At 35.4% G+C, this 27,731-nt stretch overlaps 2 protein-coding genes across 8 annotated transcripts in view; both read right to left on the reverse strand.

The window, feature by feature from the left end:
* The window catches only part of LOC144207491 (interferon regulatory factor 2-like), a 53,663-nt gene extending 31,070 nt beyond the window's left edge, over positions 1 to 22,593 (reverse strand). For 2 of the 7 annotated variants that reach the window (XR_013328685.1, XR_013328683.1), the window contains exons 1-9: positions 22,352 to 22,590; positions 19,603 to 19,698; positions 19,348 to 19,447; positions 19,096 to 19,272; positions 18,922 to 18,968; positions 18,522 to 18,630; positions 17,806 to 17,955; positions 16,313 to 16,350; positions 15,100 to 15,428 (exon numbers count right to left, since the gene is read on the reverse strand). Coding sequence is in view for 3 of the 7 variants with exons in the window: in XM_077732981.1 (XP_077589107.1) it covers positions 15,159 to 15,428; positions 16,313 to 16,350; positions 17,806 to 17,955; positions 18,522 to 18,630; positions 18,922 to 18,968; positions 19,096 to 19,272; positions 19,348 to 19,447; positions 19,603 to 19,689 (978 nt within the window). In the remaining 4 variants the exon portion in view is untranslated. Of the gene's footprint in view, positions 1 to 11,650; positions 13,144 to 13,196; positions 13,466 to 13,801; positions 15,429 to 16,287; positions 16,351 to 17,805; positions 17,956 to 18,521; positions 18,631 to 18,921; positions 18,969 to 19,095; positions 19,273 to 19,347; positions 19,448 to 19,602; positions 19,699 to 22,250; positions 22,289 to 22,349 lie in introns of those variants that run through there. The other 5 variants (XR_013328684.1, XR_013328682.1, XM_077732981.1 and 2 more) reach the window with 5 other exon arrangements.
* A 1,029-nt stretch (positions 22,594 to 23,622) lies between these two features.
* LOC144207150 (caspase-3-like) lies at positions 23,623 to 27,054 on the reverse strand. Its single transcript, XM_077732419.1, has 5 exons — positions 26,893 to 27,054; positions 25,297 to 25,425; positions 24,893 to 25,068; positions 24,358 to 24,472; positions 23,623 to 24,245 (listed from the first exon to the last, which is right to left on the reverse strand). Exons 1-5 carry the CDS (start codon positions 26,954 to 26,956, stop codon positions 24,016 to 24,018), a joined length of 714 nt encoding a protein of 237 aa, XP_077588545.1. The 5' UTR covers positions 26,957 to 27,054; the 3' UTR covers positions 23,623 to 24,015.
* Between the last annotated feature and the right edge of the window lie 677 nt (positions 27,055 to 27,731).

Consider the following 27,731-nt stretch of genomic DNA (forward strand, 5'->3'; position numbering starts at 1 on the left):
CATCTCATTTTCTGAACTGCTTTATCCTCACTAGTGTCACAGGGGGTGCTGGAGCCTATCCCAGCTAACCTCGGCCAAAGGCGGGGGACCCTGAATTGATGCCCAGGCAATCGCAGAGCACAAGGAGATGGACAGCCATTCACACTCACACTTATACCTAGTGGCAATTTAGAGTGTCCAATCAGCCTACCATGCATGTCTAATGTGGGAGAGAACCAGGGTACCTGGTGAAAACCCACACAAGCCCAGGGAGTACATGCAAACTACACACAGGTGGACTGACCTGGATTTGAATCCAGGACCCCAGAGCTGTGAGGCACGAAACGTCAAATGAGATTAAACATCCCCAAAAAGTTAATATTCTTCCTGCATTCGGTATTTTAGTTTGAAATTGTCGTAGTAGAGTTGCTTAGCTATTGAGTATCTTCCAAATCTCCGTTGGCCTCTGATTGGATAAGAGATGTAAAGAAAGTTTTGCTTTTTAATTCCTTGTGTTCAGCACTTTGCAAAATATATATTAAACAATACATATTGTTTTCCAAATTACACTTCTTTAGGGTTTACTCTCTTTATTATGCTTATCATCTCGTTGAAAACGTTGTGTTGTAAGAAAATCTGGAGGAGGAAAAAATATCTTAAAATGAAAAACAAGTTTTATTTTAAATTATTGCCCAGTCTTCCATTTAAGGTTGAGATAAGTGTAAGGCTAAGATTTGTAGTCAGGGTGTCTGGTGGCTTGTTTTATACCAAATATCACTCCTCTTGTGGGCCATAATAAACACTGGAATGATTAAAAAAGAAGAAAACGCAAAAGCTCTATAGGAGCTCTGAGAGTAAAAACAAAGCAAGGACCTATTGGTATACACAAAGATGAAGGTGAGTGGTTGGTTATTAAAAAGAAGAATTGATTTCTCATTTATAGGGAAACAAGTCAATTGCAGACAGTATTAATGTACTTGTTGTCAGATAATTGTTTTTTTGTGGAAACTATTGGTCAAACAAGGTTACCAAATGTAAGAATACATAGTAAAGTGATTCTATTTTCATTTTTTTAGTAAGTCAAGGATCTAAAAAAAAGGCCCACACATGAAATCATGCAATAAAAAGTGTTTGTTGACTTTCTAAGTTGCAGAAAACAAAAAGAAAATATGTGGGCCTCAGAGCAATAAATTGGCTGTCGCAATATCCAATGTTTTGGTTTGTCTCACACATTTTCACATTCTCTGATTTAGCCCTTTCCTGTTTGCTAGTCATGAGCAACAGTGGAAACGGCTATCTGATTGTTCTGTAGGTTTAATCCCCCAATGCTATGTAACTCAACACAATTCTGCACCTTGCTTTAATGCCTCCCCCAAGTGTGAATGGTGCATTGTTTGTCATTTGACTTTCAGATGCAAGTCTGCTTTGTAAAATAAAAGAAAGTCGTATCACTTTCTTTAACCTATTATAGGGCAGTCATTTAATTCATTCACAGCCACAGATGGCAGTTGACGTCCAATCCAATTTCACTCGGTGTCTGGCACAGATCATTCAAATGCTGATAACTCCCCAGTCAAATTGGATTGGTGATCTATTGCTAGCAGGGAAACATGATCTGTCAATACTTGAATGTTCATTTTTTGTGTGTCTTTCACTCTCAGTCCACTATTTAAGATAAGAATGACTCATAATATAGCTATAGTACAGTAATCCCTCGAATACCGTGGATAATGTAGACCAGCCATGGCCGCTCTCGAGTACACGGATGTACGATATCCACTTATTTAATAATAATAATGAAAATGTTAATGTTATGAACACATCGCCAGGTGAACTTAAGTTTTTTAAATTTATTTTTTTGTTAAAAAGGGCTTTCGATTAGCTGTCCATTGATCCTGGTGCCTATATATTTAGCTGTGTTAGGCTCCAGCACCACTCACAAAACCCTTGTGAGGATAAGTGCTTCAGAAACTGAATGAATGAATGAAATAATCAATTCATATTTATCCAAAACACCATATTTTACAGTTCAAATTCAGGCTAAGTAAACCGTCTCTGCTTATAAACAAATTAGTGGGTTTAATATAATTGTGTCAAGCATAGGAATTAAGGAACAGATGTCCACGATTATACTGCAGAACCTGTTGAGTAAGCAGTAAACACTGTTGGCCTTACTGTGACTATCATATGCCTTTTATTATTATTCACCCACATTCAGATTAAATCATTATTAGAGTCAATGACTCATATCTGAAGTCTTTAATGTCCTTAGTGGGACAGTTCTTTTGCCCGTCAGAATGTGTGCACTGTTCACACACTGCCAAAAAAAGAACATCAGTGTAGATAAAGCTAAGAAGTCATCAAGTTCTTTTATTGACATGTTTTACAGCCATTTTAACCGCTCATTACAAATAAATGAATGCTGCAGCAATGTGGTTGTACTCTAAATTGTCCTTAGGTGTGATTTAGAGTTAGCTATATTTTATGTGTAAATAACTTTATTTTATGCTAAATTAACTGGGATAGACTAAAGATTACTCTCTATGCTGAGGAAAATAGCGATAAAAATGGATAGATATTCAAATAGGTGGTGGATGTTTCATTTTTAATTGTTACTTTCAGACATTTATTCTGTTCTAAAAATGTGTTTGTTGTTTTATTTGTCATGTCACGTAATTTTTAAGCCTTTCTAGTTTTACACATGGAAATAAATTATCAATGATTTTTAAAAAAAAAACAAGTTGTACCCTGTCAATAATTAGATTTTCATAATTGCGAAAAGCTAAAATCCAACTCATTAAACCAAATGAGCAGATTTGTAAACACATTTAATTGCCTTGATTTCTTAACACAACAAAAACAATTCACAAAACACAACCTCTTTTTCTTATAAACCTAAACACGTGTTATCACGAAAACACAAGTTGCAAAAGCACTTTTCTCACATTCTCAAATTATACCTCATACAAGGCAAAATGTTTCGCAGTCAGCAAAACTCGAACATATATAATGGACGTCCTCTGAGAAACACAACGATCCAAAATTGAAGCAAATGACACTATCAAACCTATAAAAGCAGTTCAGAATGCAGTTTGCTGAAGCTTCCAAATAAACACAATGGATAGTGGCCAAGCCAAGAAATTGATTTTACTGCAGTTGTTTTGCAGACTGATTTAAACAATGGCTGTTTGTAAACGAATTCATCAAACTCGGCCTACCAGGTCCAATACGAATGCTGTCATGTTCAATAAATCATTTTTACTCATACTTCTTTCCTATGTATACTTAGACCATTGTCACTCAGTTTTTATTCATTTTATTTTTTGGGAATTCATATTTTGACATTGGCCATATCGCTCTTGGTAGGGTGTTTATGTTTTATTTTTATATTGCCTTATATTCGTATTCCCTGAACTGAAGAACCTCCAATTTCCTTATATACAACTTTTAAAATGACAATAATGTGTATTCTAATTGTGTGAACTTACGTACGTGTGTACCGTAGGCCTACATACATTTTAAAAAAAAATCTCACCATTAATACTATTGTGTAAAACAGATCTCTTGTTGAATACTGCAACTTGTTATTTTTCAGTAGTGTAACTACAGTATTTTCTAGAGATTCATACTCCCCATATTAAAAAGGGTAGCATTGTGTTTATGTGTAGTGTTTCCATTTTTTAAACGGTTTGAACTGCTCTTTAGGTATGGATTCAAGTTATCCATAGTGATGTCAACAGGGGGCAGTATACATTGGGATGTACTCTTGCTGGAAACCCCTCAACCACCTGTCATTTGCATCCAATGTATTTTTGAGCTTAATTTAAAAGCACTGTTGAAATTGCTTTGGGCCCACATTTTTAGTTATTTACTGCATAAATTGTATGGGTTTTCTTAGAGTCGTGTTTCACTCATCTTACCTTAGTGTAGGGCAGCGTAGTATCGATTCCCGCAAAGTGGCGATGTAATTGTTAGTGTGAATGGTTATATGTCTCTGTATATTCCCTCTCACTGTCTAGCGACCAGTTCAGAGTAGTCTGCCTTTCGCCCAAAGTCAACTTGGATGGGCTCCAGCAACCTCCAACCCTGACAAGGACAAGCAGTGTTGAAAATGATGTAATTGAAATGGACCGGTTGAATCGAGGAGATATGCATCACGTTTTTTTTTTTTTAATAATGAAAGAGTCATACCCTTAGTAAATGCAATTTTTTAATAACAATAGCACTTATATTGGGATGTTTAAGGTCTTTAAGAGTCTGTGTTAACAAAGTGGAAGACTGAGTCATTGCAGTGTTAGATGCTGTGACTCACTTCACTCTGATATTTCTACCTGAACCGTGTTTGAGGTTTAAGATTGATGAAACAAAAGCTCTTTTCTCACTCATTTCCTGGAAGAATTAGGGCCATTCATTCAGCTTCCATACCGCGGCTCTCCAGTGTGCAAAATACAGTGACTGACTTTCTTTTGCTTTTGTATCAATGTATCAAGACACGGAAAGAAAGTAGAAAATGTGTTCCCATGGTAAAATAACAAGTTATCATATCACAGTATACCTTGTTATCAGTGTTGTTACATGACAAGGCCTTTCATGGAATAAGGAGGATATACTCACTATGGATGGTTTTTCCGCCAGCAAAAAGTCTCGTTGAGTATGTATGCCATGTCTGTCAAATCCTACCTCTTGAGCTACTTTTTGATACTTTTGTCCTATCATATATTCTTTTTAATACAGTGGTACCTCGACATACAGGTGGCCCGACATAAAAGCAATTTGAGATCAGAGTAAAATTTCGGGAAAATATTTATCTTGAGATACAAGACACATTTTGATATATGAGCATATAGCGGACGCGAGAGGCTGCTGATAAGAACACTCTCTACCCCCTGCAAAATCCATCTAATTTTAGTACTATAAATCATATTTTAGTACTATTAAACCACTAGTTATTTCTTACTTTGTTAATAGATGGTGAAATAAAACAAAGAAAAATGTTTACCAAATCCAATATCCTGTTTTGGGTGTTTTTTAAGAGGGTTGGAACAAATTAGTTTGCTTTTATTTCATTTTTTTATGGGACACGTTCATTTGAGTTACGAGTAAATCGACATTCGAACTCAGACCCGGAAGGAATTTAGCTCGTATCTCGAGGTACCACTGTATTTAGTTGGTTGACTATGGCAACTGCTTTGCTGAAGCCTGAACTGGTTGTAGTAATTTTACATCTGCATGTCTATCAATGGCTCAGTCTCACTCTTAGTCTCTCTCACATTTACACCTGATTATAATTGCTGCCATCAAGTGTCCGCAGTTAGCAACTTAAGTCCTACCAAAGCTTATAATTTATGAAAAAATGGCCAAGAGTCCCATTCTCAAATATTTAAATATAAGTGCAGTTGATGCGAAAACTTGTCATAGGCACCCTCTGTTGGAATCATAGGTGATGGGTTTTTTCAATATTGTTACCTCAAAATGCTGTGAATCAGCTCTTCTTAGTACTTACTTGGAGTGGAGGTGAGTGATAGGGATAGAAAGTGCCTTCTCCACTTCCGCAAATGGAGGTCTTTTCTCCTAATAAACACACCTTTTGCTTCAATGGCCAGGTCACATCATTTTTCATCTTTACAAAAAAAACCTATACTTTGATCGGCAGCGAGTGCAGTCTGTTGATCACATCTAGAAATGACATTTAGGCTTTTCCCCCAAGTGGTCAGCATGAATAAACAGTATATGCGCCTGTTCCACATGGGACACAACCCATACAAGTGGGAATTGAACCCGAGAAAAGTATGAATTACCTTCATTCAAAGTGAAAAGTGTATCTGTCCACAAAGATCAGATACACAGTCTTGGTTGGATTGATTTTGACATTTGCCTGCCTAACTCTGTAACATCTTGTGGATTTTAACCTGTACTACAACTCATGAGCACTAAAGCCAGGCAAAAGAAAATAAGAACTAACAATTTACCCCCACTGTTCTTAAGAAGCCTATATAGAACAGAAGCAAATGGGACTAAACACATTCCTATTGGCTTCTATACAGATGTATGGTCTTCCAGTGTCACTAAAAGCTATCTCACAGTGACTGCACACTTCATAAACACGCAGTGGGAAATAATAAATCCCGTTCCATTAACGCGCCCTGCAGTTGAAGGACAAAAAGTACGCGGACATGGCAAAGGAGTGCATTGCAGTAAATTTCAACCCTCTCACATGCTGGAAGTTTAATATGTCTGTTTATCCTAATCTAGGCATGTTGTCACGTTATAACTCAACTGTGTGGGGCCGCCTCATTGCCTAGCAATAAAGTTTTCTCAACAGCAGCTCACATACTTATTGCAAACATTCTACATATATGTCATGACCAGGGGCGGAACAAGTGTGAACAAGGCCAGGGGCGATGAATATCAACGGCCCCCTTGGCTCGAGTGGCGGTGTTGGTGCTTTGTCGGAGTGTCAAATGAATCTTTATTCATTGGCCCCTTCAGACAGCAATGGGTTCATACTGTCGGTTGTACCAGATATATTTAAACACTATATTCTAGCTTTATGCATCATCTTCCATGTTTTATTATATCCCCTGTCCCGAGCCCAGCCCCTGGAGGCCAATGTTTAGATACGGCTGCATCCCCAGCACCTCCCTAAGGCCCGCCCATGGCTTTAACTGAATGTGGTAATCATTTTTCATCTTTCTAAAACGCTAATCCTGGTCATGATTTGGTTTTCCCGAGCTGACTCTGAGCAAAAACAGACTACACTCTAGACTGGTCGCCAATTAGTTATGGAGCACAGATAGAGACAGACAACCATTCACACTCACAATCACAAGGCCACTGAGTGGGAATCGATCCCACGCTTGCAAGTGAACCACTACACCACACAATATTGACACCTCTGCTGCATTTTATGAAAACGGTAACCTAGCGTAGGTCTTGCCACATATCAAGTGCAGAACAATGAAAGAATGTTTTACTAAAGTGTTACTAAAAATCTTATACAGTGGTACCTTGAGATAAGAGCTTAATGCGTTCCGGGACTGAACTCATGTGTTGATTTTCTCGTAACTCAAACGAACGTTTCCCATTGAAATGAACTAAAAAATAATTAATTTGTTTCAACCCTCAATATAAATATTTGCTCAAAATTTGTCTCGTATCTCAAAATAAATATTTGCTCAAAATTTGTCTCGTATCTCAAAATAAATATTTGCTCTAAAATTTTACTCGTATCTCAAATTGCTCATATGTCGGGGCACTCATATGTCGATGAATTACTGTATATTTACTAGAAGAGAAACGAATGGAGATATTCATTTATCAGGGCTTAAATTTCTTGGAGTATAAATGTACTTTTAAGTCAACTATGGAAAAAATACTGTCGATTGAACTATTGTGTTAACTATAAAATGGATACTGTCTGTGACACAATTAATCCTTAGCTGCTATTGAACATTCACTGTCACCCTCTGAGTTCAAATGGATTGGACATCTACTAGTGAGAAATGCATTTAAATTCACAGCAGAAGGATTATTGTATGCCACATGATTTAATATTTATTATTATCAATGGCAGCTTAAGAGTTTTTTTTTATTTGATGGCAGGCGATGAACGAATTATGACAGGAAGTATTTCTAGTTTCATTTAGATGACAACAGTTCCTAGTAATAAAACCAAATAACAGCACTTCATTAATATGAGAAATAGTTGTGGGAAAAGTAAGCCTGTTTTGCTCATTAAACCATTGCTGACAAACATTAATGCAAGGGCGAATTATATGAGCCTTGTTAAAGAATTTGTGCAACGCTACACCTGAGAAATTTCAATTTTGGGATATGATTGTGTTATTTTAACAGCCAGGGCTTTACGATTATCAGTAAGTCATCTTTTGTAAGCTGTTTAGTTAAGATGAAGAGTAAGGATGAGTGGCTGAATTTAAAGGAAGATTGGGTTTTTGTTGCAAAAAAAATTGGTATTTGAGAAAAATTTTTGGTAAATAAGTTGTTTAGTAAAGGGGAGGTTTTAAAGTAATAATTGTTGCTAAGGAAATCGAGGGTTATTGGTTTCATATCTGTGCATTTGTCTATATTTGTGTTCAAGATGAATCAAGATCAAGTGAAGATATTGTTATAAAACTAGCAAGATATGTGAAAGTGATATTTTGTGGGAGGAAGTCAAATATGCTGATGCTTTGGATTTAGCTGCCCAGCGGAAATCTGCTCCCTCAGAGTACTCCTTTAATTTTAGTTGTGTTTTAACCCTCATTAATTGTTTCAGTGGTGGTTGTTTATTGTGATAAATGTGACCCTGATGTGTAATATAGCTTTTCCTTGCTGAGTTGAGACTGGAAAATATTAGTTAAATATAGTTATACCTTAAATTTTGGCAAATGAGTTCACACTATGAACACTTTGAGCCCATGTTATAATAATAATAAGAGTTTGTCTACATTGGTCCTTTCAATGATATGTGGATAAAATAGTAAAGCAAACCATTCTAGGGGGAAAAAAATGAAAATATCGCAGGGCACAAAGATGACCCTGCCTGGGATCGAAACCCACAACCCCAAAACTGTGTGGTCAACGCGCTAAACACTGACCCGCCGATCCGCCACTTTCGAACATTTAACCTAGAAAAACAAACATTTTTGACTGCTGTAAGGATTACATTTTTGGTGGTGTCTGTATGTAAAAAAAAATGGCCAACACCATGTTGAACTTGATTTTCTTCACTCTCTCCCCCCTTTCATCATTTGCTTCATCTCAGTTTCCCAACCGGTGGTTGCCAGGGTAACTGACATTAATTAATATGACCATGGATTCAGTGCTTTTCTTATTGCTATTTGCTTCTCTAAGCTTTTTAAATTATGTTTGGTCCATCATCCTCATCCACATCCAAATGAACAGTAAAGCAACTACAACATCATCCAGTCATTCCTTTTCCTTTCCACCTATACTCACAATAATATCGGGGGTGCTGGAGCTTATCTCAGCCAACAAGGTGGGGAGGGGGGACAGCCTGAATGGCTTGCCAGCCAATAGCAAGGCACAAGGAGATAAACAACCCTTCAGCAACATGAAAACACCACACAAGATTGTCGCAATTCCTCTGGGATTGAACCCTCAATCTTAGAACTCTGAAGTGGCCGTGCTAACCACTCGATCACCATACCGCCTGCCAGGATAACATTAGGGACCACATTATAAGATATGGAATATTTTTGCAGCCAGATGAGGATGAGTAAGGGAAGCCCCAGCTGCTTTATGTTCCCTGATGGTAGGATCATTGACCATCACAATAATAAAAGAGGGGGGAAAAAAACACCCTTACACACAAACACGTACATGCAAACACACACCCTCTGATTTAGAAAAAGCATAAACACGTATCCGTGTATTATGTCTCTCGTATAGTATATCAAGCCCTTCATCTACACCCCCAGCTTTCAACACATACAAACTTGACTTCATTATCAAGTACTTTGCTATGTCAGCCACAGAAACCATGGTAACAAAAGAGCGGGATACTGCTGGGATTCACAGCTACTTCACACCAACGCATCATTAATGTCATTTATAAGTCTCCCCTCAGTGACACTCTTTGGTTTTCTCCCCCCCCAACCAACCAACCAACCACGAGGAGTCTTGCCAATACTGTCTTTCACACTCTAGATGAGTCACTGTACGTGGTAACTAGCCACTTTCTGCTTTCCCTCATTAGCACACAGCCACAAGACACAGCTCTTTGGGATTCTCCGCCTGGGTCAAACGATGACATTTGCACATTTGTTGTTCTTTGTACATGAATGATCTGCTGCCATTGCGCTGCAGTGCAACATAATTGGAAATGAGCTGTAGGTAATGAGGCATGGTTCTGGTGCAGAGTGCATGATGATGGGAGGGCATTTGTACTTTAATGTGATAACCTTGATATCCCAATTAAGGTTCAAGTGGGCCCGAGTTGACCACTGCATGAGGCTACTAAATGTATTACTGCAAGGGGCCTGCCCAGATTTCAAAAAAAGACTTCCAGACCTCCCATAGTTTACTTTACTTGCATGCAATATGTCTTGAACTGTATACATTTTTTTTTCTTATGACAAATCCATCCGTTGTGGGAATTTCAGCACTGCACATCCCCATCTGCGGAGGCAGCGTGAGTCATAGTTCAGTAATATGGATACAAATGTTAACCCTATACTGCCGTCTGGTGTGTGGTTTGAGTACTACAGATTGTTTGGGTTTGGTTTTTAATAGTCATTAGAAACTAAAACTTCCCTTTTGCGAACTTGTTTTTGTATCTGTATGTGCGTATGAATGTTTATTGTGTATTTTTCTAATTCCCAAATTATTTTTTATTGTTATAATAATAATTATTATTATTATTAGTGAATGTTTTGTGTCTTTTCAGGGCAATGGACGTACAAAAACATGATGGGCCACCAATGTGCTTCTCTATCCACCAAACCTTGCAAGTTTTCTGGAAGTAGTGTAAGTGTATTTGACAAAACGTGTGTTTATCCTTACAATTAAAGAAGTAGTAACTTCTGGATTGTTGACGCATAAAAGGCACCTCAAGTAAAATTCCCTTTTTTTCTTGATACCATCTGTTAGTTCAACCTGACTCAATTTCAAAAAAATAGTTGCTGTTTTACATTACAAGGCAAAACTCCACATTGAGTCAAATCTTGTTCTGCTACATAAAATTCACACCAATGCTGTCTCCGTCATTATGCTGTAAAAATGTGTTGTTAGTTTCCGAAAACATGACAAAACTCTCAATTCAGTGTTATTTGAAAGTGGAGCCAACATAATGGAGTATTCTAAACTAGTAATCGAACTATACTAACGCAGGGGTGGCAAAAAAGTTAGACACAGAGCCAAAAATTTTAAACTATGGGAGTTAAAGAGCCACACCTAATGTCAGAAGCGGCTTAAAAAAATCCAATCTGTCAAATTATTTTAAAATATCATTTATTCATTGTTTTTAATGGGCCCTGATAAATTTGAGTGTGTTTTAAGAGAGAATAACAATAAAAGAAACATGTAACGGGGCAAAGAACCACAGTATTTACAAAATATGATAAGAAACCAATAGCCACAGTCATTTTGGCCAACCAACATGTTCGCCACCCCTGTACCAGTTTATCTCTTGACCATTTTGAGATTTGTGCATTAATACGAGTACGTGTTGTTACCCGAAACTAGACAAGTAACTGTTGGAAAGACTGGAAGGAAGTTGAAACTGATCAGTTACATTTTTTGTCACACTGATGCTGACTGATATGCGTGTTAATCTGTGGGGCAAAAAAAAACGGGACCATCCGCATTTTTTTCTATGGTAACAATACTCTGGCAACCCACCAAACTGCTTTCTGTACAGAAACCCATAGTCACAGTTAACAGTTTGAGTCCATATGTACTCACTTGTGAACTTTGGCACACTAATTGTACATCTTCTCTATCAATGAAATACAATCCTAGCTTCTTATTTTTCTCCCCCAGTTAAATGCCACAAAGGAACAAGTTATTTCTCTTAGATGTCATATAAAACTGGACTCTGACCTTTTTATGAGTGAAGATAAACTCAGAGCAATCAACAACAGTTTGACATTGTAAAAAAAAAAAGAGCGTTCTAAGAACACAAAAGGTTTTATTCAAATTTACACGACGATTTATGTTATCACCAAGGCAGTGTAAAAACTTAGCACACACACAGACCTTTTGTTGTTGCTTCTACTCAAGTATAAATTGTTCTTTATGGCAGGACAAATACATAAATGCATTGGATTTCAATGTGTATTCATAGAGTACATTACATTATAGTTGAATTATTTTACAGCAGACAATCCAAGTTAATTGTAGTGCGTATTGGCTTATGGGGTGGTAACGAGTATTATTTGTCAAGGTTTGCATTGTATACTCTTAAAAACAAATGTATAATCTAATTCACATTAAGCATGACAGACATTGCACAACACAGCCCTTAAGAATGCAAACGACTCACTCAAAAAAAATACTTAAAATAAATCAATACTTTCAATGCAACAAGGAAGAAACAAAAACATACAGGGGTGGGGCTTTATACTGCATTGATTTAGCATAGTTATACCTAATATTTTGGCAAATGAGTTCACACTATGAGCCCTTTGAGCCCATGTTATAATAATAAGAGTTTGTCTATCTTGGTCCTTTCAATGATATGTGGATAAAATAGTAAAGCAAAGCATTGTAGGGGGGAAAAAATGAAATTTTGCTGAAAACTAAAGTAAACCATACACAAATCATGATAATTATTGTCTGTGCTTCCAGTGTAAATCGCTCCAAGGGATGGGTTTAATGTATCTGAACCTTTTTAATTGCATATTTGTTGATTGGCTATCATACGGCACAAATGCTTGTGGATTACAAAGCTGTTTTGTTTTTTGCCGTCAATAAAAGGACATTAATAGTGCGGCTTCATATAGGAAAAAGGGTTTATTATTACATTCTACAAACCCCAATTTTTATTTTTTTTATTTTTTCATTTCATATTCTCTACTAATGATTTTAATGTTTTTTTTTCCATTTCAAATGGAAGATGGTTTGGATTGGGAGGCACTCTGATGCTGTTTTGTTTGAACATTATATATAATATTTGCAATTAAATATAGGTTAGAAAGGATTTTCTAATCATCGATTTAAAAAAAAAACATTTAAATATATTTAACAACATACCCAAAGTTCACTGTAATTGAGATTTATAGATGCAAAGTTCTTTGTACTCAGCACTTTTTATTTATTAGCTCTTCTTTTGTTAAAAAATACACAATCGTGATAAAATTGGTGTATATTTTTGAAAAACAGACAGAAATTGAGCTAAGCAAGTTTTGTTTCATCTGTTCCATATCAAATTGAAACCACAACAATTTTGACAGATGTCTCGAAAATACTTTGTATTCTAACTTCAAGGAGCCATCACTGTTTTAAGATTATCAAGTTATTTTCACGGTCTACTAAAAAAAAAAAAACCTTCCCTGATTAAGGTGCACAGTTAAACACTTGGAAGCCCTGAGGATCCTCCATTTGAGGATTTGTTACAATATTACTATTCCTGCATCATCTTTTCATCTGCTTTCACCTGCATGTTTCATTGAAGACTAAAGCACAGATGGCCCCATACAGTCTCTAAGGCACACATTAAGAATACACACAGAATATAAAGTGCTGAAGCAGCTGAAGCAGCTTGCAAGCGGACATAAGATATGTATGTACATTTATCAACAACCACACCCAGAGGTGCGTTTGTCATAGAGTGTCAGTTCATCAGTTTGCCCTGAGATAGTCAGTTATGTTTGTGATATAGTGGGTGATAAAACACTGGTGAGGCAGAAGTGGAGTTGGAAGAAATTAAGGGTGTACTCACACCAGGAAAGTCTATAGTTCACTTTTTCTGGTCCAGACCAAAATACAGCTTTTTTGGGGGGATGCGCTTCCTTCCCTAGAAGCCCTAGGATTTGACAACAAACCCACGCAAGTGCAAATTTTGTTCAATCATTGGAAAAAAAAGTCTGCATAAGGGAACACGATAAAATACGCAATTAAAAAAACATGGTGCTCTAGTGTGCAGCATTTGTGTTAATCAGCTTTTTGCCTTTTTAACCAATTCCTAAACATCTTAAATCAGGGGTTTCGGGAACCTTTTTAACGAAGAGAGCCATAAACAATTCATATTTTCAAACATTATTCCTTGAGAGCCATACTTAGAATTTAAAAGTAAAAATATATGAAAATGTGAGCATTTATTATTAATTTCACCACTTTGAAAGTTTAAAAAAAGTATGAGAATGCATGCAGAAGAGTCTAATGAAGAAAAATTATGATTTAAGGCAGAGCCATATACACCCATCAAAAGAGCCATATATGGCTCCCGAGCCATAGGTTCACTACCTCTGTCTTAAATGAATCAGCATATTTCTTGTGTATTGTCTGGCATAGTTACTTTGTTGGTGTTTGCACAATTATTAGGTAGATTCCATCTACACAGTGCTCCACCTTGACTCATGTTTGCCAAGGTACTGCTAATCACAGACTGTGTGGGATAACTGTAGCTACAAAAACTTGTTACTTGCAAAATGCATGTGATTTCAGAACTGGTTAGAATACATTTTCCATGCATATATGTGTCTTAAAATAGCACTGTTTGAGTTTTTTTGCACAGGTAATTATTTTCTATTGTGATTTAATAAAAAGGAAATTATAAGTCCCTATAAAGTCCTTTCAAAACAACAAAATGTAGCTTTTGGAACAAATATTCTTAGGCAATTAAAATGTAATTAATCAAGATGAATTAATTATACTGTCTTTCAATTGGGTGTGACTCTTAATATCATTTGATTATGTATTTTGACACAAAACACATTTTAGTAAATGTATAACTAAAGTTGACTGCGACATATCTTATGGCATGTATGAACTGCAGAAATGAAAACAGGCTGGTCAAACTGGTTTTAGGTAACCTGTAGCCACGCAAGCAGTTATAGTACTAAGTCAAACCTGATTAACTGATTGCCAACCTCAATATAGTTTTTTTTATTCAGGTTTGCAGTAAGAATCATGTTTTTTGCTGTTTTGTTATCATTAACATGTTAAAAGTAAAGAAGGATTAGGTGGTATCATTTCTAAAAATGGATTTTAGATCACAGTGTGTCCAATGCTACTGTGAAAGATGACTATGTTTTCATCAATAGGTGAAACCTACAGAAAGGAAGGCTTTGTATTCAGTTCTGTATCTTTGAGATAACTACAGAAAGAATAAAGGGATTTTTAAAAAATCAAACTAGCTGGATATTTTTGTAAAATAAAATGGAAGAGGTGAACAAATCTTGAGAAAATGATGTTAAAGAGGTCTGAAAAGCAATTTCTGGCGGCAATTTCAGGGTGTGCCTCTAGTTTGTTTCTTTTTTAATTATTCACTATAGGCAACAATTAAAGTCTTTAGCTTTCAAGCAGCCACATTGTTTGTTCCACAAATGGACTAAAACACTCGTATTCTTACTGTAAATATGGGCAGTGCATTCGCAGGGTCCAAAAGACAAGTCAACACAGCATCTTTGACAAGAAGATGCAGAAAGAAATGCTCACCAATATATGGCCAAGTCAATGTCTGGCGTAGAAGAATCCAGGATCTTGTTGTCTTGAGGTTAGGAGGAGGTGACATCTGAGGTTTTCATAATAACGCTGGCACGCATCTCATGCGTGTGATTGGGTATCGAAGTTGCATGAGACTTCTGGTTATAAGGTTTTGTCCAGCTGTCGCTGTGATAACTGATATGAGGGTCTGGGTCTCGCATGGTAGTTATTCGGCAGTAAGGTTTGCTTCCTCTAACAAAGCTCGCCATGCCAGGGAGGGAAGACGGGGATACCTTAAGAACTGACTTGCCATGATCCCTTCTCCAGGCTGGATTAACTCCCTGAAAATCACAGTAAAGAAAGGAACACTGTTGTAAACTAAGTCCCAGCTGAATTAAAGTACCTTTAACCCTTTAGCAGCTGCATTCTACAGCGCTTGAATTCTAATCAATTTCACCTGGGAGGCCTAGCAGCAATCATTCGCTACCAGCCTCGCCCAATCAGAATGGAAAGGCACTGAAACAAGCATTGACAGACAGGCATTGCAGTTTAAAAAAAAGTCTATTGTGGTCAGTTTAAGTACCAAAATACTCGGAAAAAATGTATTTAAATATCAACTTTAGAGTGTCATTAGGGATATAATCAAGGTGTTTTATTGATTGTATCTATTTTAATAAAATAATGATTAATAGTTCATCATATATTTAGAATTTGAGTGAGTTAACATGCACTGTAGCTTATCAATAATATGAGGCATCAGTTTAAACCATGTGTGGATTTTTTTACTACTATTTCTACCTTTGAGGACAGTTGGTTAATCATTTCCCATGCGATTGGCTGGCAACTAGTTTAAGGTGTTTTGTGCCGACTGAGGCAGATGAGTGTGTGATTCTAATGAAGATAAGTGTATTGAAAATGGAAGAATAGTTAATTATTACTATATTCTACACAAACAGTTTGCCTAAGAAGTAGTTGCAGATGAAGTGACAGCTCAAGTTTGTTTAAGTACATTACAATTTCAACATATCATTCAATTTAAGTATCTTACAATGTTTGAGTTGTTTAGGAAATGATGTGCAATTTTATGTGTGCATATATGACTCCTTACGTGTTTCATTTACTGCAGGTACAGTGAGATATAACCTAAGAGTGTTAATGTTTGATAGCATGAGTTTCAGGACAAGGGCACCATGTGTTTACATTAGCAGTAGAACAGGAGACTCGCCTGGTTGTTGTCGCCAGTATCGCTGTCTGTGTCGCTTCCTATAAAGAGGAAGGAAAAAAATGGGATTCTTAGTGACAGTGACGGATGATGGGTGCGCATATTAGATTAATTGAAAACCGGTCACATCATCAACATTAAATATAGACATGACAACAAATCAAGAGGGAATGACAGATGCAGCTGTGGACCAATGACTGCTTAGACCAGGGCTTTTTTTTCCTTTAAAGGGCCACTTTCATAAAAATCAAAGGATGTGAAGGCCAATTTTTCATTTGTCAAAGAGGGGATGAAAACATGTAAAAAAATTAACTGTTTTAATAACGTATGTAGTAATAAAAAGGGGTGATACTACTCATTTTTTCAATTATGTCTGGTCTAAATTAACCACGATATTTGAAGGATAACTAGTATATATCTATTTATTTACACTACTGAAACAGACTTTTCTGAACGAAAAGAAAATATCCAGAATGTTGAGAACATCACAACCAAGATAGCTGTTTTAAAATGTATAAATGTATTCATGTAAAACAAATGGATTGGGAATAACAGAGACGCTGTTGACATAAAACTTGTGAAATTTAAGAGAATGTATGCTACATTTAAGACTCTTTTGTGGGTCATATTCAATTATATTTAATATTGTAAACAATGGGCATTAGGCGCAGTTTGGACACCAATGTCTTAAAAGACTGCAACCACAGTCAATGAAACAAAGTAAATTCCAAAATTTAGTTTAGAAATAACATTGCATGTTGATCTTCAAAAAACTGCATAGTTGATGGCGCCCAGATGGTATTTTAATTTCACACTTGGTTTAGTACTACAAAAAGAGAACACTAAACTGCTGTTAGCAGTTATGGTATTTAACACCACTATAAGCACTCTCTTTCCACCTTTGGATAAGATAAGACAAATGTCACATAGAACCCGCGGGCAGCAAACTCGAATTAAGGTGGAAATAATGCGGACAATTTGTTTGATGATATTATTTCTACTTGGATTATGTCAGGGTTTCCCCAACTTTATTTGTTTGGGTATATTGCCCGATGCCTTTTATGTCAAACTGGTTTGTATTGAAAAGAAATGTTAAAGATTGCAATGTACTTGATGCAGCAGGGCGGACAAGTGGTTAGCACATTGGCCTCACAGTTCTGGGGTCGAGGGTTTGATTCCAGGTCGGTTCTACCTGTGTGGAGTTTGCATGTGTGGGTTTTCTCTGGGTACTCCAGTTTCCTCCCACATCCCAAAAACATGCAGAATAGGCTAGTTGAGCCCTCTAAATTGCCCCTAGGTATGAGTGTGAGCATGAATTATTGTCCATCTACTTGTGCCCTGTGATTGGCTGGCCAACAATTCAGGGTGTTAACACGCCTGGTGCCCGAAATTAGCTGGGAAAGGCTCCAGCACCCCCCGCAACCCTTGTGAGGTTAAGCGTATCAGAAAACAAATGGATGAATGAATGAATGTGATGAACTTGAGTGTTGTTTTACCGCAGTATGAAGATATAGGAGATATTTGTAGAGGGTAAAAATGTGACGTGCTGACGGTCTCCTCTTCGGTTTCTGTTTTCACTTCGATTGTCTGACAGACAAACGGTAGAAGCTCGGTTGCAATCACATGGTCTTCTTCGCTAGAAATAGCTGCATGGGAATATGAAAGATGTCAGTGTTTTTGCCAGGTTTGCTGTTAGTATATGGGCATTTTGGAAAAGAACAAACAGTACATTTTGATGTTGATTATTTACTGCCAAACCTGCCTATCAAAATTGAATGGATTTCTAACACTGTTAAAGGCACCGAAAGATGAGCATTTAAAGCCAGGCTTCTCATTTTAAATTAATGAGACATCCACTGTTGTCTATAGCAGGTGTGTTTTATAGTATTAAATTAAAATAAACTTTGGAACCTGGTCCATAATGGATATAGTAAAACTTTTTCTTTCACAAAACTGCTATGCAAGAAATTGATTTTAAATCTATTCTTGCATTATCTGTAAAATGATCTGATCAAATACCTCTTCCATTTAATATTAAAAAAAACATATCTTAATCTTCATTCATTTTTTAGTTATCTCGAGCAGAAACAAACAAACATGCATAAAAAATGCAATATAGCACTAGCCTTCAATACATTTAAAACAGTGCATGAATTTAATACATGTTCTGTCTGTACAACAACAACAAAATAAAGAAGTCTAAATATGTTACCAGTGGGTGTTTGCGGCATCTCTAATTCATCCTGAGATTCCTGTTTGAGGTTTTCAAAATGTACAGCATGAATGAGAAGTGATGTCCTTTCAAAAGATGGAGATGCTACCTGAGAAAATACAAGTAAATACAATGTTGTTAGTATTTGAAGGCCCTCTGTTACACAAAAGCAACATTGGCATGTACTACTTGAAACTTTTTCAGTTATGCTTCCATCTGTGGTTATCTAAATGAGAGAAAATGTCTGTTTTCTGTATGTAACAAAGTGGATTTGCAATTGGCTAATAGTGCTTATAAGATATAGTTTCCTTGTTAAAATATAAATAAGTAAAAAGAAAGAAAAAAATAAAATAAAAGAATCACAGCAATCTGTACAACACCGTGATTTGCATGTTTGTACCTCCTTATTTTCTATAGGTCTACTCTCTTTGTCAGTCCTCTTCTTTCCTAAATGAGAGAAGTCAGAGAGATAATTATTACTATTATATAATGATATATGTATATATGATATGTGTGAGTTACCCAGTCGGGTGTGCTGCTTTTTGTTAGCGATTTACTAAGAACACTCACTCACCCTTCTTTAAACCTCTCTCCGACGACGACAGCATCTTGTAGACCCTGAATGCATTTGTTCCTTTTTTGTTGCTTTTATCCTTCACCTCTTCAATATCAGGCAAGCTGTTCATTGCACAGCGGAAATTTGCCTTCCATGTTTTCGGATCTGGGAGGTCTTTACCTAGCTGGTATTTCCCTAAGCATTCATAAGACATAGTTTGAAAATACATTAAAACATATTTTTGGGGATGAAAAAAAATCATGTGTTTACCAGTATGTATAGCCCATCTCATAAAGAGAGGAGCATCTTTCTTTAAGTCCCAGCCATGCCGGGCAGCATGCATCCAAGGAATTTGAAAGATTCTTTTTTCCTAGAAAAAAAAAGTAAAACCAACAATAATGATTTGTGCTTCCTTCAGGACATTTAATTAAATGATCACACATAAGAATCAATTGCTCATTCAATCATTTCAAGCATTTTTTGGGTGTATTCTCATAGGAGATTTATGTCAGTGAAAGTACTTACTTTGTTAACCCATTTGAGGCCTGGTATCTGGCAAGAGTTGATCTGTTCTTCCAGCCATGGCCGCATTCTCATTCTATCTACAGGCATTGCGATATCTGAAGAACAGATGTAGATATGTGTAGATTAAAGATGGATTTGGAACAACTTCTTGCAGAATGTGGTTGGCAATAAGTATTCAAATGTACATTTAGTTGTTGTTTTTTTAAGAAACAGCATGAGTCTTTTTTATAAGTTTCTCTTCTATTCTTTGGATAAGAGGTAGCATATTGTATTCACACCAATGTAAAATGTATTTTAGTCTTACTTTTACCTACCCTGCATTTTTTTAAGGTTAAATATGATCATGTTTGGCTTTTTATTAGGAGAAAAAAAATCTAAATAAATAAAAGGCAGTTACCACTTGTTTTGCCACCAAGTTCTTTTTGTTCCCATCTAGTGAATCAAGTCTACACATGCAGGATGGACTAGTCCAGTGATGAAAAGGGAAAGGCAGTTAGGCTGACACATTTTCAATCATGTAAAAGATAATTCCAAAAAAAATTGCTTTACACTGAAAAACATTTTAGCATTTTTTTTCCTAACTATACGATACAAATGCCTCTTTTATGCACACAAAGTACTTTTATCTTTCCTTTTAAGGCGATTACCAAAATTAACCATTAAATACATACAAAATACATTCATCTAAGCCAGTGTTTTTCAACCTTTTTTGAGCCACGGCACATTTTTTACATTGGAAAAATTTGTGGCACACCACTAACCAAAAATTTTACAAAATGACACTCTGTATAGTATATTTACTACAGCACGGACACTGGACAATGACATCATATTTGCAGAAAACTATTAATAAATGTTAATTTAAAAAAAAAAGGATATTGGATAATTTCTCACGGCACACCTGACGATCTCTCACGGCACACTAGTGTGCCACGGCACAGTGGTTGAAAATCACTGATCTAAGCTGGTAGAGCCTATCTCGGCTAACTATCCACACCAGACAGGCAGTTCCAGGGCTCAACAAGACAAACAACATACGCAGTCATACCTACGGCTTAGTATTTTCAGTCAATCAGCCTACCATGCATGTTTTTTTTAGATGTAGGAGGACACTAATATCAAGGGAAAACCCACACACAGACAAAAGGTCATGCAAACCCACAGCTCAGGTTTAAATGCTTGATCTCAGAACTGTGAGGACCACAATGTCACTGTACCACCCAAAACTAAACTTGTAATACAAACATATTCAATACATTTACATAACTACAGAAAATTAGATCACATTTTTAACCATACCTGAAAAAAATATATTGTGTGTTACTAAAGCATAAAATAGATTTTTTAGTTCATGTTACACTAATGTTGAGGAGATCAAATGCCACAGTAGAACCAATCAAGAAAATCGCATTTTATATTGGTGACAGGAATAACACTCCCACTCATTCAAATCGCAGTCAAACATTAGTCACACCCTTGTATTAGGAAAATGTGCCAATTTTGCAATCTTGACGATGATCATCGGCTGACAACCACTCCCATTGGGCATGTATTGCCATTAATGGCGGCTAATTAAATGTCTTTTAGAAGGCATGAAGTTACAAAAAAGAACATTCCACTAATGGTTTAACCATTAACTGAGGCTCACACATTTCAACCATTGAGAGGAACAAATTGCGCAATACAGGACATTTACACTTTAAATAAATACACAATGTGCAAATACAAGTTTCAGAACATTAGACAAACGGTAGTTTCACTTCACTTCACTTTCTCAGGAAAGTCATCTCAAATAACTTCAGATTTGACTGTACACAATACTAATAAATTATGCAATGTTTGTTTTGTGCATTTAAAATACTCTGCAAGTATCATGTAATGCAAATTTCAAATGCACAAATGCAAACTGCCAAGTTTAGCAAGACTTTTTTTCAGTCACTTATAGAGTCATATGTACATAGTTTTCCCAACAGCTCATTACACTGCAGCTAAGGCCAAATCCAAAGTTGTAGACACAAAGAAATTGCACATACTTATCTCATCTCATGAGGGGGACACCCTGAATTGGTGGCCAGCTGGGCACAAGAAGATGGACAACCATGCAAACTCAAACCCATACCTAGGAGGCAATTAAGAGTTTCCAATCAGCCTAAAATGCATGTTTTTGGAATATGGGAGGAAACTGGAGTACCCGGAGGAAACCCACGCACAACATGCAAACTCCAAACAGATGGACCAACCTGGATTTGAACCCAGGACCCCAGAACTGAGGCAAACACGCTAACCACTCACTCCACCCAAAAATTGCACATATTTTGCATTAAATTCATTAAATAATTTTAGTGTCACTTGGTTTTCATGCAATGTCAGATGCAACAATGTAAAAAAAACCTCAGGAAAAACTTAAAATTCAAGTTTTTCTTTAATAGTTAAAATAATCGCGATCAAACCACAAAAATATCGTGATCTCAAAAATATCGCGAGGCAAAATCACCCATTCCTATAATATAGTTTATGACAGAACTGCATGGCCAATGCATGACCGAACTGAGTATAAAAAAAACAACACATGCAGACTCAAAAGTGAAAATAAAAGGCATTCCATCTAGTTAACAGCGAGGCATAAAGAAGCTCACACTTTCGCTTACCAGGCAAGCGCGATCCGTCAAAGTCTCCACTTTAAAAAAAAAAAATGACAGTAAGTGCAAAGCAGCAACGACAAAATGCGGAAATTGTGTTTACCTTTTTTTTTTTTTATTACTTTGAGCAGTTTATAGCAGCAGCGCTTGCTTGGGTATCTCGAAAAGAGTTTGCTGACTTTATCCGAAAAAGGAAAGTGAGAGCGTTGTTCGACTCCGTTTCTGATCCAGAGCGAAAGCAAAACAAGGTCGGATCAAATCTTGCGGCCTTAAATTGGAAATCCCCCTTCTATTTCGTTTCTCGTCTGTTTCGAGCCGCAGCGCGGAAGTATGCGTGCCCCTTTAGCCGCGAAAGAGTTGATGACTCACTACGTTCCAATTTTTCTATAAGTCCTTTTCAAAGCAAGGCGCTAAGGGGGTTTACATCACATAACATAAAAAAAGCACACTTAGACAAGACCCCTGTTGACAAAAGTAGGACTTTTAAGCCATGCTTAAATCTAAAGTATGGCAAGTTTATTTATTTTTTTGCAAAATTGCGACATCTGAATGTGCGCCAAACGCAGCGTCTTACCCGCGTTGACGATCTTTGAGTTCGATTTCATTTCCTCAACTCAACTGTAGTCTGCAGCCACCCTTACTCTCTGTGCATATTTCGCAGCAAATGAAAGCACAGAACACTATTTAGTCTCGTTATTCTAATTTAAAACATTACACAAATTCCCAGGAAGTGCATACTCATATCACTCAGAAACTTCAATTTAAAAAACCTAGTGATCTACTACATGAACCTGTCAAAATGAATGCACCTTCAGGGCGCAAAATGTCACTGCGATGAAAATGTAACATTTTATTTATTTAATATCTTGAATTGAATTAAAGCTTTACCATGAAGTGCACAAATAGCAACAATAAACAAATGCAAAAATAAACAATCAATGATTTATAAAAAAAGTAATCAATAAATAAGTTGTCAACACAAAAAAATATAAAGAAACAAAAAATAATAATATAATGTCCAGGTTATTATTGATGTTTTTTGTGTCGCAGCTCTAGCTGCAGTAAAGGTATTTTAGCCATAAAATTTGTAATTAGTAAATATAATAATTGTTAGTGACATTAGAATAAAAAAATGATAATTTGTCACTGCACACACGGGTGCGGGTGCTGAATCACTGGCATTCACAGCTTCAAGCATTAAAGCAACAGTCGATGCTCGTTTAATGCAGCAGAGCCTGCAGAACTGATTGTGAAGGCCTTGAGGCAGATTTCTGACCCTGGCAACAAATAATGGCTGAAATGTGATTGTTTAAATGCTTCATTCAATATGAAAACACACATCTGGAAGAAGTGCAACCAAGTGGAAAGCAATGAAAGGAAGTTAGTAGACAATTTGGAATGATTTAATAAGTTTTGATGGACAAAATATAATATATGATTCGGATATTCAGATACTTGAAGGCCCCTGACGGCCCGCCACTGGAATCTCCCAAAACGGAAAGTTGCAGAAATTGATAGTGATAAGCCACCATACACACAAGACAATGTCATTATTATTTAGGCCAGTCCCACATTCTTTTAGTGATTACTACTAAGTTTTTTGACATTTACGTTGAAGTCTCAAACTGTTGAACAATATTCTGATACGAGCAGTTGCATTAAAAGAGAAATCAAACTTAATGACATACCTGATAAATGGTAAAAGATATAGTTGTGTTGAAGTATAGCGCGTATGCTACTTCTATATTGTTTCAGACTAAAATTCATCATCAGTTTATTTCGGAAAGTAAACGTCTTTGGTTAGCATTGAGGATATGCATGGCATCTGTTTTTTGCCATGAAAGCCAGGCTTGATGGAGCATGATTCAAATTGCGTTGCCACATTGTGGTTGACCCGAGTCATGATCTGCATTAGTTCCAACTCCCCTTTGAAACGCTGCAACATCTCGCACAACGCCTGGATGAAATGAGAGCCACGTTCCAAGTTCCTCCACGAGTAATAACCTGTTGAATCATTTACACTATGAGCAATTTGGCATTTGAAATGGAAATGCTGAAATGTATCATAACGTTTTCAGAGGCTGTCCAGCCTTTATTCCAAAAAAATGCAGATTACCTGGAGCTGTAGAATAGCCATACAAGAAGTCAGCCTCCAAGGGTAACTTATCTGATGTTGGTTCCACTTCGCTGTCAGTTCCGATTCCAGCATCCAATGCTGTGCCACGGCATGCCTGAAACAGATACAGATACGTTGGTGCTTTTTAACAGTAGCAATCCCATGGTGCACCCTTCTTCTAGAAGACTAAAAACTATTTTATAGGACTTATCGGCAATTTTTTTGGACAATAAGTCGCACCAGCCAAACAATGCACATTAAATAGGAAAAAATATATATTTAAGTTGCACTGGGGTATAAGTCACATTTTTGGTAGATTAATTTACTTTGGATTGCATTTATGTGACGTTCTAATTCTAGTTTGATTTTATATTAATATTTTTTAAAACATTATTCATCAAAGAATTTAAAAGCATTGAAAAATATTCTTGTCATTTCATTTAAACACATAAAAACCCAACAATCCGCTTTAGTTTGGGGGGGGGGGGGGGTATCAAGTTAGATAGAAACAAACAGGACCAGACGGTTAACTAACCTGTATAAAGAACAGCTTTGGTTTTCCCACAAGACTCTTGCAGTATCGTCCTTTAAAAAATAATGACATCTTTTCAAGCTCTGCAACTCCATCAGTTCCATAAATCCAACCCTCTTTGCCATGACTTAGCAACACACACACAAATGATGCACTTTTGCTGTGATCCTCTTGGGATACTGCAGAGAAATGAAGAAAACTGAAATTACTAATCAATCTTGTTCAAGTTATTTAAAAGAGCAGATTTAATGCTAAAGTACATTTTAACTAATATTGAATTACTGCGATTGGTTGGCCACCAATTCAGGCTTTCCCAGCATCCCGCATGGCTCTTGTGAGAATAAGCTATTCAGAAAATAATGAATAATATGAAATACAATTTGAAAAAAACTATAAAAATCAATTACCATCACGCAAAAGATTCAACATTTCCTTCACAGACAGATCTTTCTTCACTATAACCCTATAACCAAGTTCAGAAAAAGTCTTCCTGGCAAGAGCAGCATCGACATCTGTCCCATCTCGAGTGGACAATTCTGTGGAGACACAAATTGAAAATGCATTTGAAAATTATCTCTAATTGAAAAGAGAAATGCTTGATAAGCCTAGCAGGCTAAATCAGTGTTTCAAAATAAAGTATTTTAACAACGCCTAGTGATACAATGAAAAGCACAATGGCAACGTATATATTATATAGTCAATATGTGAACAAATGTGTCCTTGCTATATGATTGCACTAATACATTGCTTTATATTTTTGTTTGTTTTTAATGCATATTTTAAAATGTGATTAACTATACTTTTAGATCACATTAATAAATGGCTCAAAATAACATATACTAGTCATAATTTCAACCTTTTTGGTTGAATGACGTTTTATATATATGTATGTATGTGTATATATATATATATATATATATATATATATATATATATATATATATATATATATATATATATATATATATATATATATATATATATATATATATATATATATATATATATATATATATATATATATATATATATATATATATATATATGTATGTATGTGTATATATATATATGTATGTGTATATATATGTATGTATGTGTATATATACATATATATATATATATATATATATATATATATATATATATATATATATATATATATATATATATATATATATATATATATATATATATATATATATATATATATATATATATATATATATATATATATATATATATATATATATATATATGTATATGTATATATATATATATATATATATATATATATATATATATATATATATATATATATATATATATATATATATATATATATATATATATATATATATATATATATATATATATATATATATGTATGTATATATATATATGTATATATATATATATATATATATATATATATATATATATATATATATATATATATATATATATATATATGTATATATATATATATATATATATATATATATATATATATATATATATATATATATATATATATATATATATATATATATATATATATATATATATATATATATATATATATATATATATATATATATATATATATATATATATATATATATATATATATATATATATATATAACCTTGTCCTTGCTATATCATTGCACTAATACATTGCATTATATTTTTGTTTGTTTTTTCAGGCATATTTCAAGACCGTAACTTTTTGTAAGAAACTATACTTTAAGGTCATCTTAATAAATGGCTTAAAATAACATATACATACTAGTCATAATTGCAAGATTTTTGGTAACTTTACATTATTTTCCCAAAACCATAGTGGGCTTTTCAGCCACAAGACTTTACAAACATGTTTTCTGGGAGTAACTCTGCATTTTTATCCTTGATCAATCACTGATAAAATTAGTTTGACCCAATTTGAACACAAAAGACAGCCGTGTACACATTATTTCATTAGACAGGTCGAGCTGGAGAATTTACTTGTGCTCTTCTCGAAATTCTTATTGTTGATAATCACACAGATTCCCACACTTGGGTAGTCCATCTTGTAGTGATATGGGTTGCTGGCTCTCTCAATGCTGATTGGTAATGAGTCAGTTTTGTTGACAACTGATGGATTCTTCCTGAAAAGGTTCACGTGCAGAGTCGTGATCAAGACGTGGTTGAGGAACCTGCTTTGCAGCTTCAATCTCAAATGTTCCCTTTAACGTGATTTGGCAGCTAATTGGTCCATTATAGTGGCTTCATTGGAACTAATCATAAGACTTGGCTTACAGTACAGCAGCTGTTTTCCCCATCAATAGCATAAAAGGTAAAACAGCGGGAAATGTTTACTTTGACCATTGGACAATTTTATATTACATTTGTTTCATCTATTCCCGATAATGAAAAAAAATCTCGTTTCACATGTTCAAGTAGATAAAGAATAAAAATAATATCATTAAATTATAGGAACTTGGACCTTTTTGTGAATGTCTTCCCTCGTCACACTGCCACGATGCCATGCTGAATGTGATATAAAACTTTCCAATGGTCAAAGTAAACATATTTCCTGTTTTACCTTTTATGCCTGCCACCCATGGGAAAACAGCTGCTGTACCATAAGCCAAGCTTAATTATTAGTTTTGACTAAGCCACAAAAATGGGCAAATTAAATGGGCCAAGTCAAATGATTAGTTCTGAAGAAGCCACTATGATGGGCCAATTAGCTACCAAATCACGTTAAAGGGAATATTTTAGATTGAAGCTACAAAGCAGGTTCCTCAACCTTGTCTTGATCACTAAAATTCATGTGTATTGTTTGTACCTCCTTGAAAATA

Source organism: Stigmatopora nigra, chromosome 14 (assembly GCF_051989575.1).
Source record: "Stigmatopora nigra isolate UIUO_SnigA chromosome 14, RoL_Snig_1.1, whole genome shotgun sequence".
Taxonomy (NCBI): Eukaryota; Metazoa; Chordata; class Actinopteri; order Syngnathiformes; family Syngnathidae; genus Stigmatopora; species Stigmatopora nigra.

Bases quoted from the DNA above. Each gene is read 5' to 3' on its own strand.
- LOC144207150 (XM_077732419.1), bottom strand. From the start codon at position 26,956: ATGGACTACCCAAGTGTGGGAATCTGTGTGATTATCAACAATAAGAAT. The intron at 25,069-25,296 runs GTAATTGATTTT...ATTTCTCTGCAG, and splicing joins GTTGAATCTTTTGCGTGATG to TATCCCAAGAGGATCACAGC. The intron at 24,473-24,892 runs GTTAGTTAACCG...TATCTGTTTCAG, and splicing joins CAAAGCTGTTCTTTATACAG to GCATGCCGTGGCACAGCATT.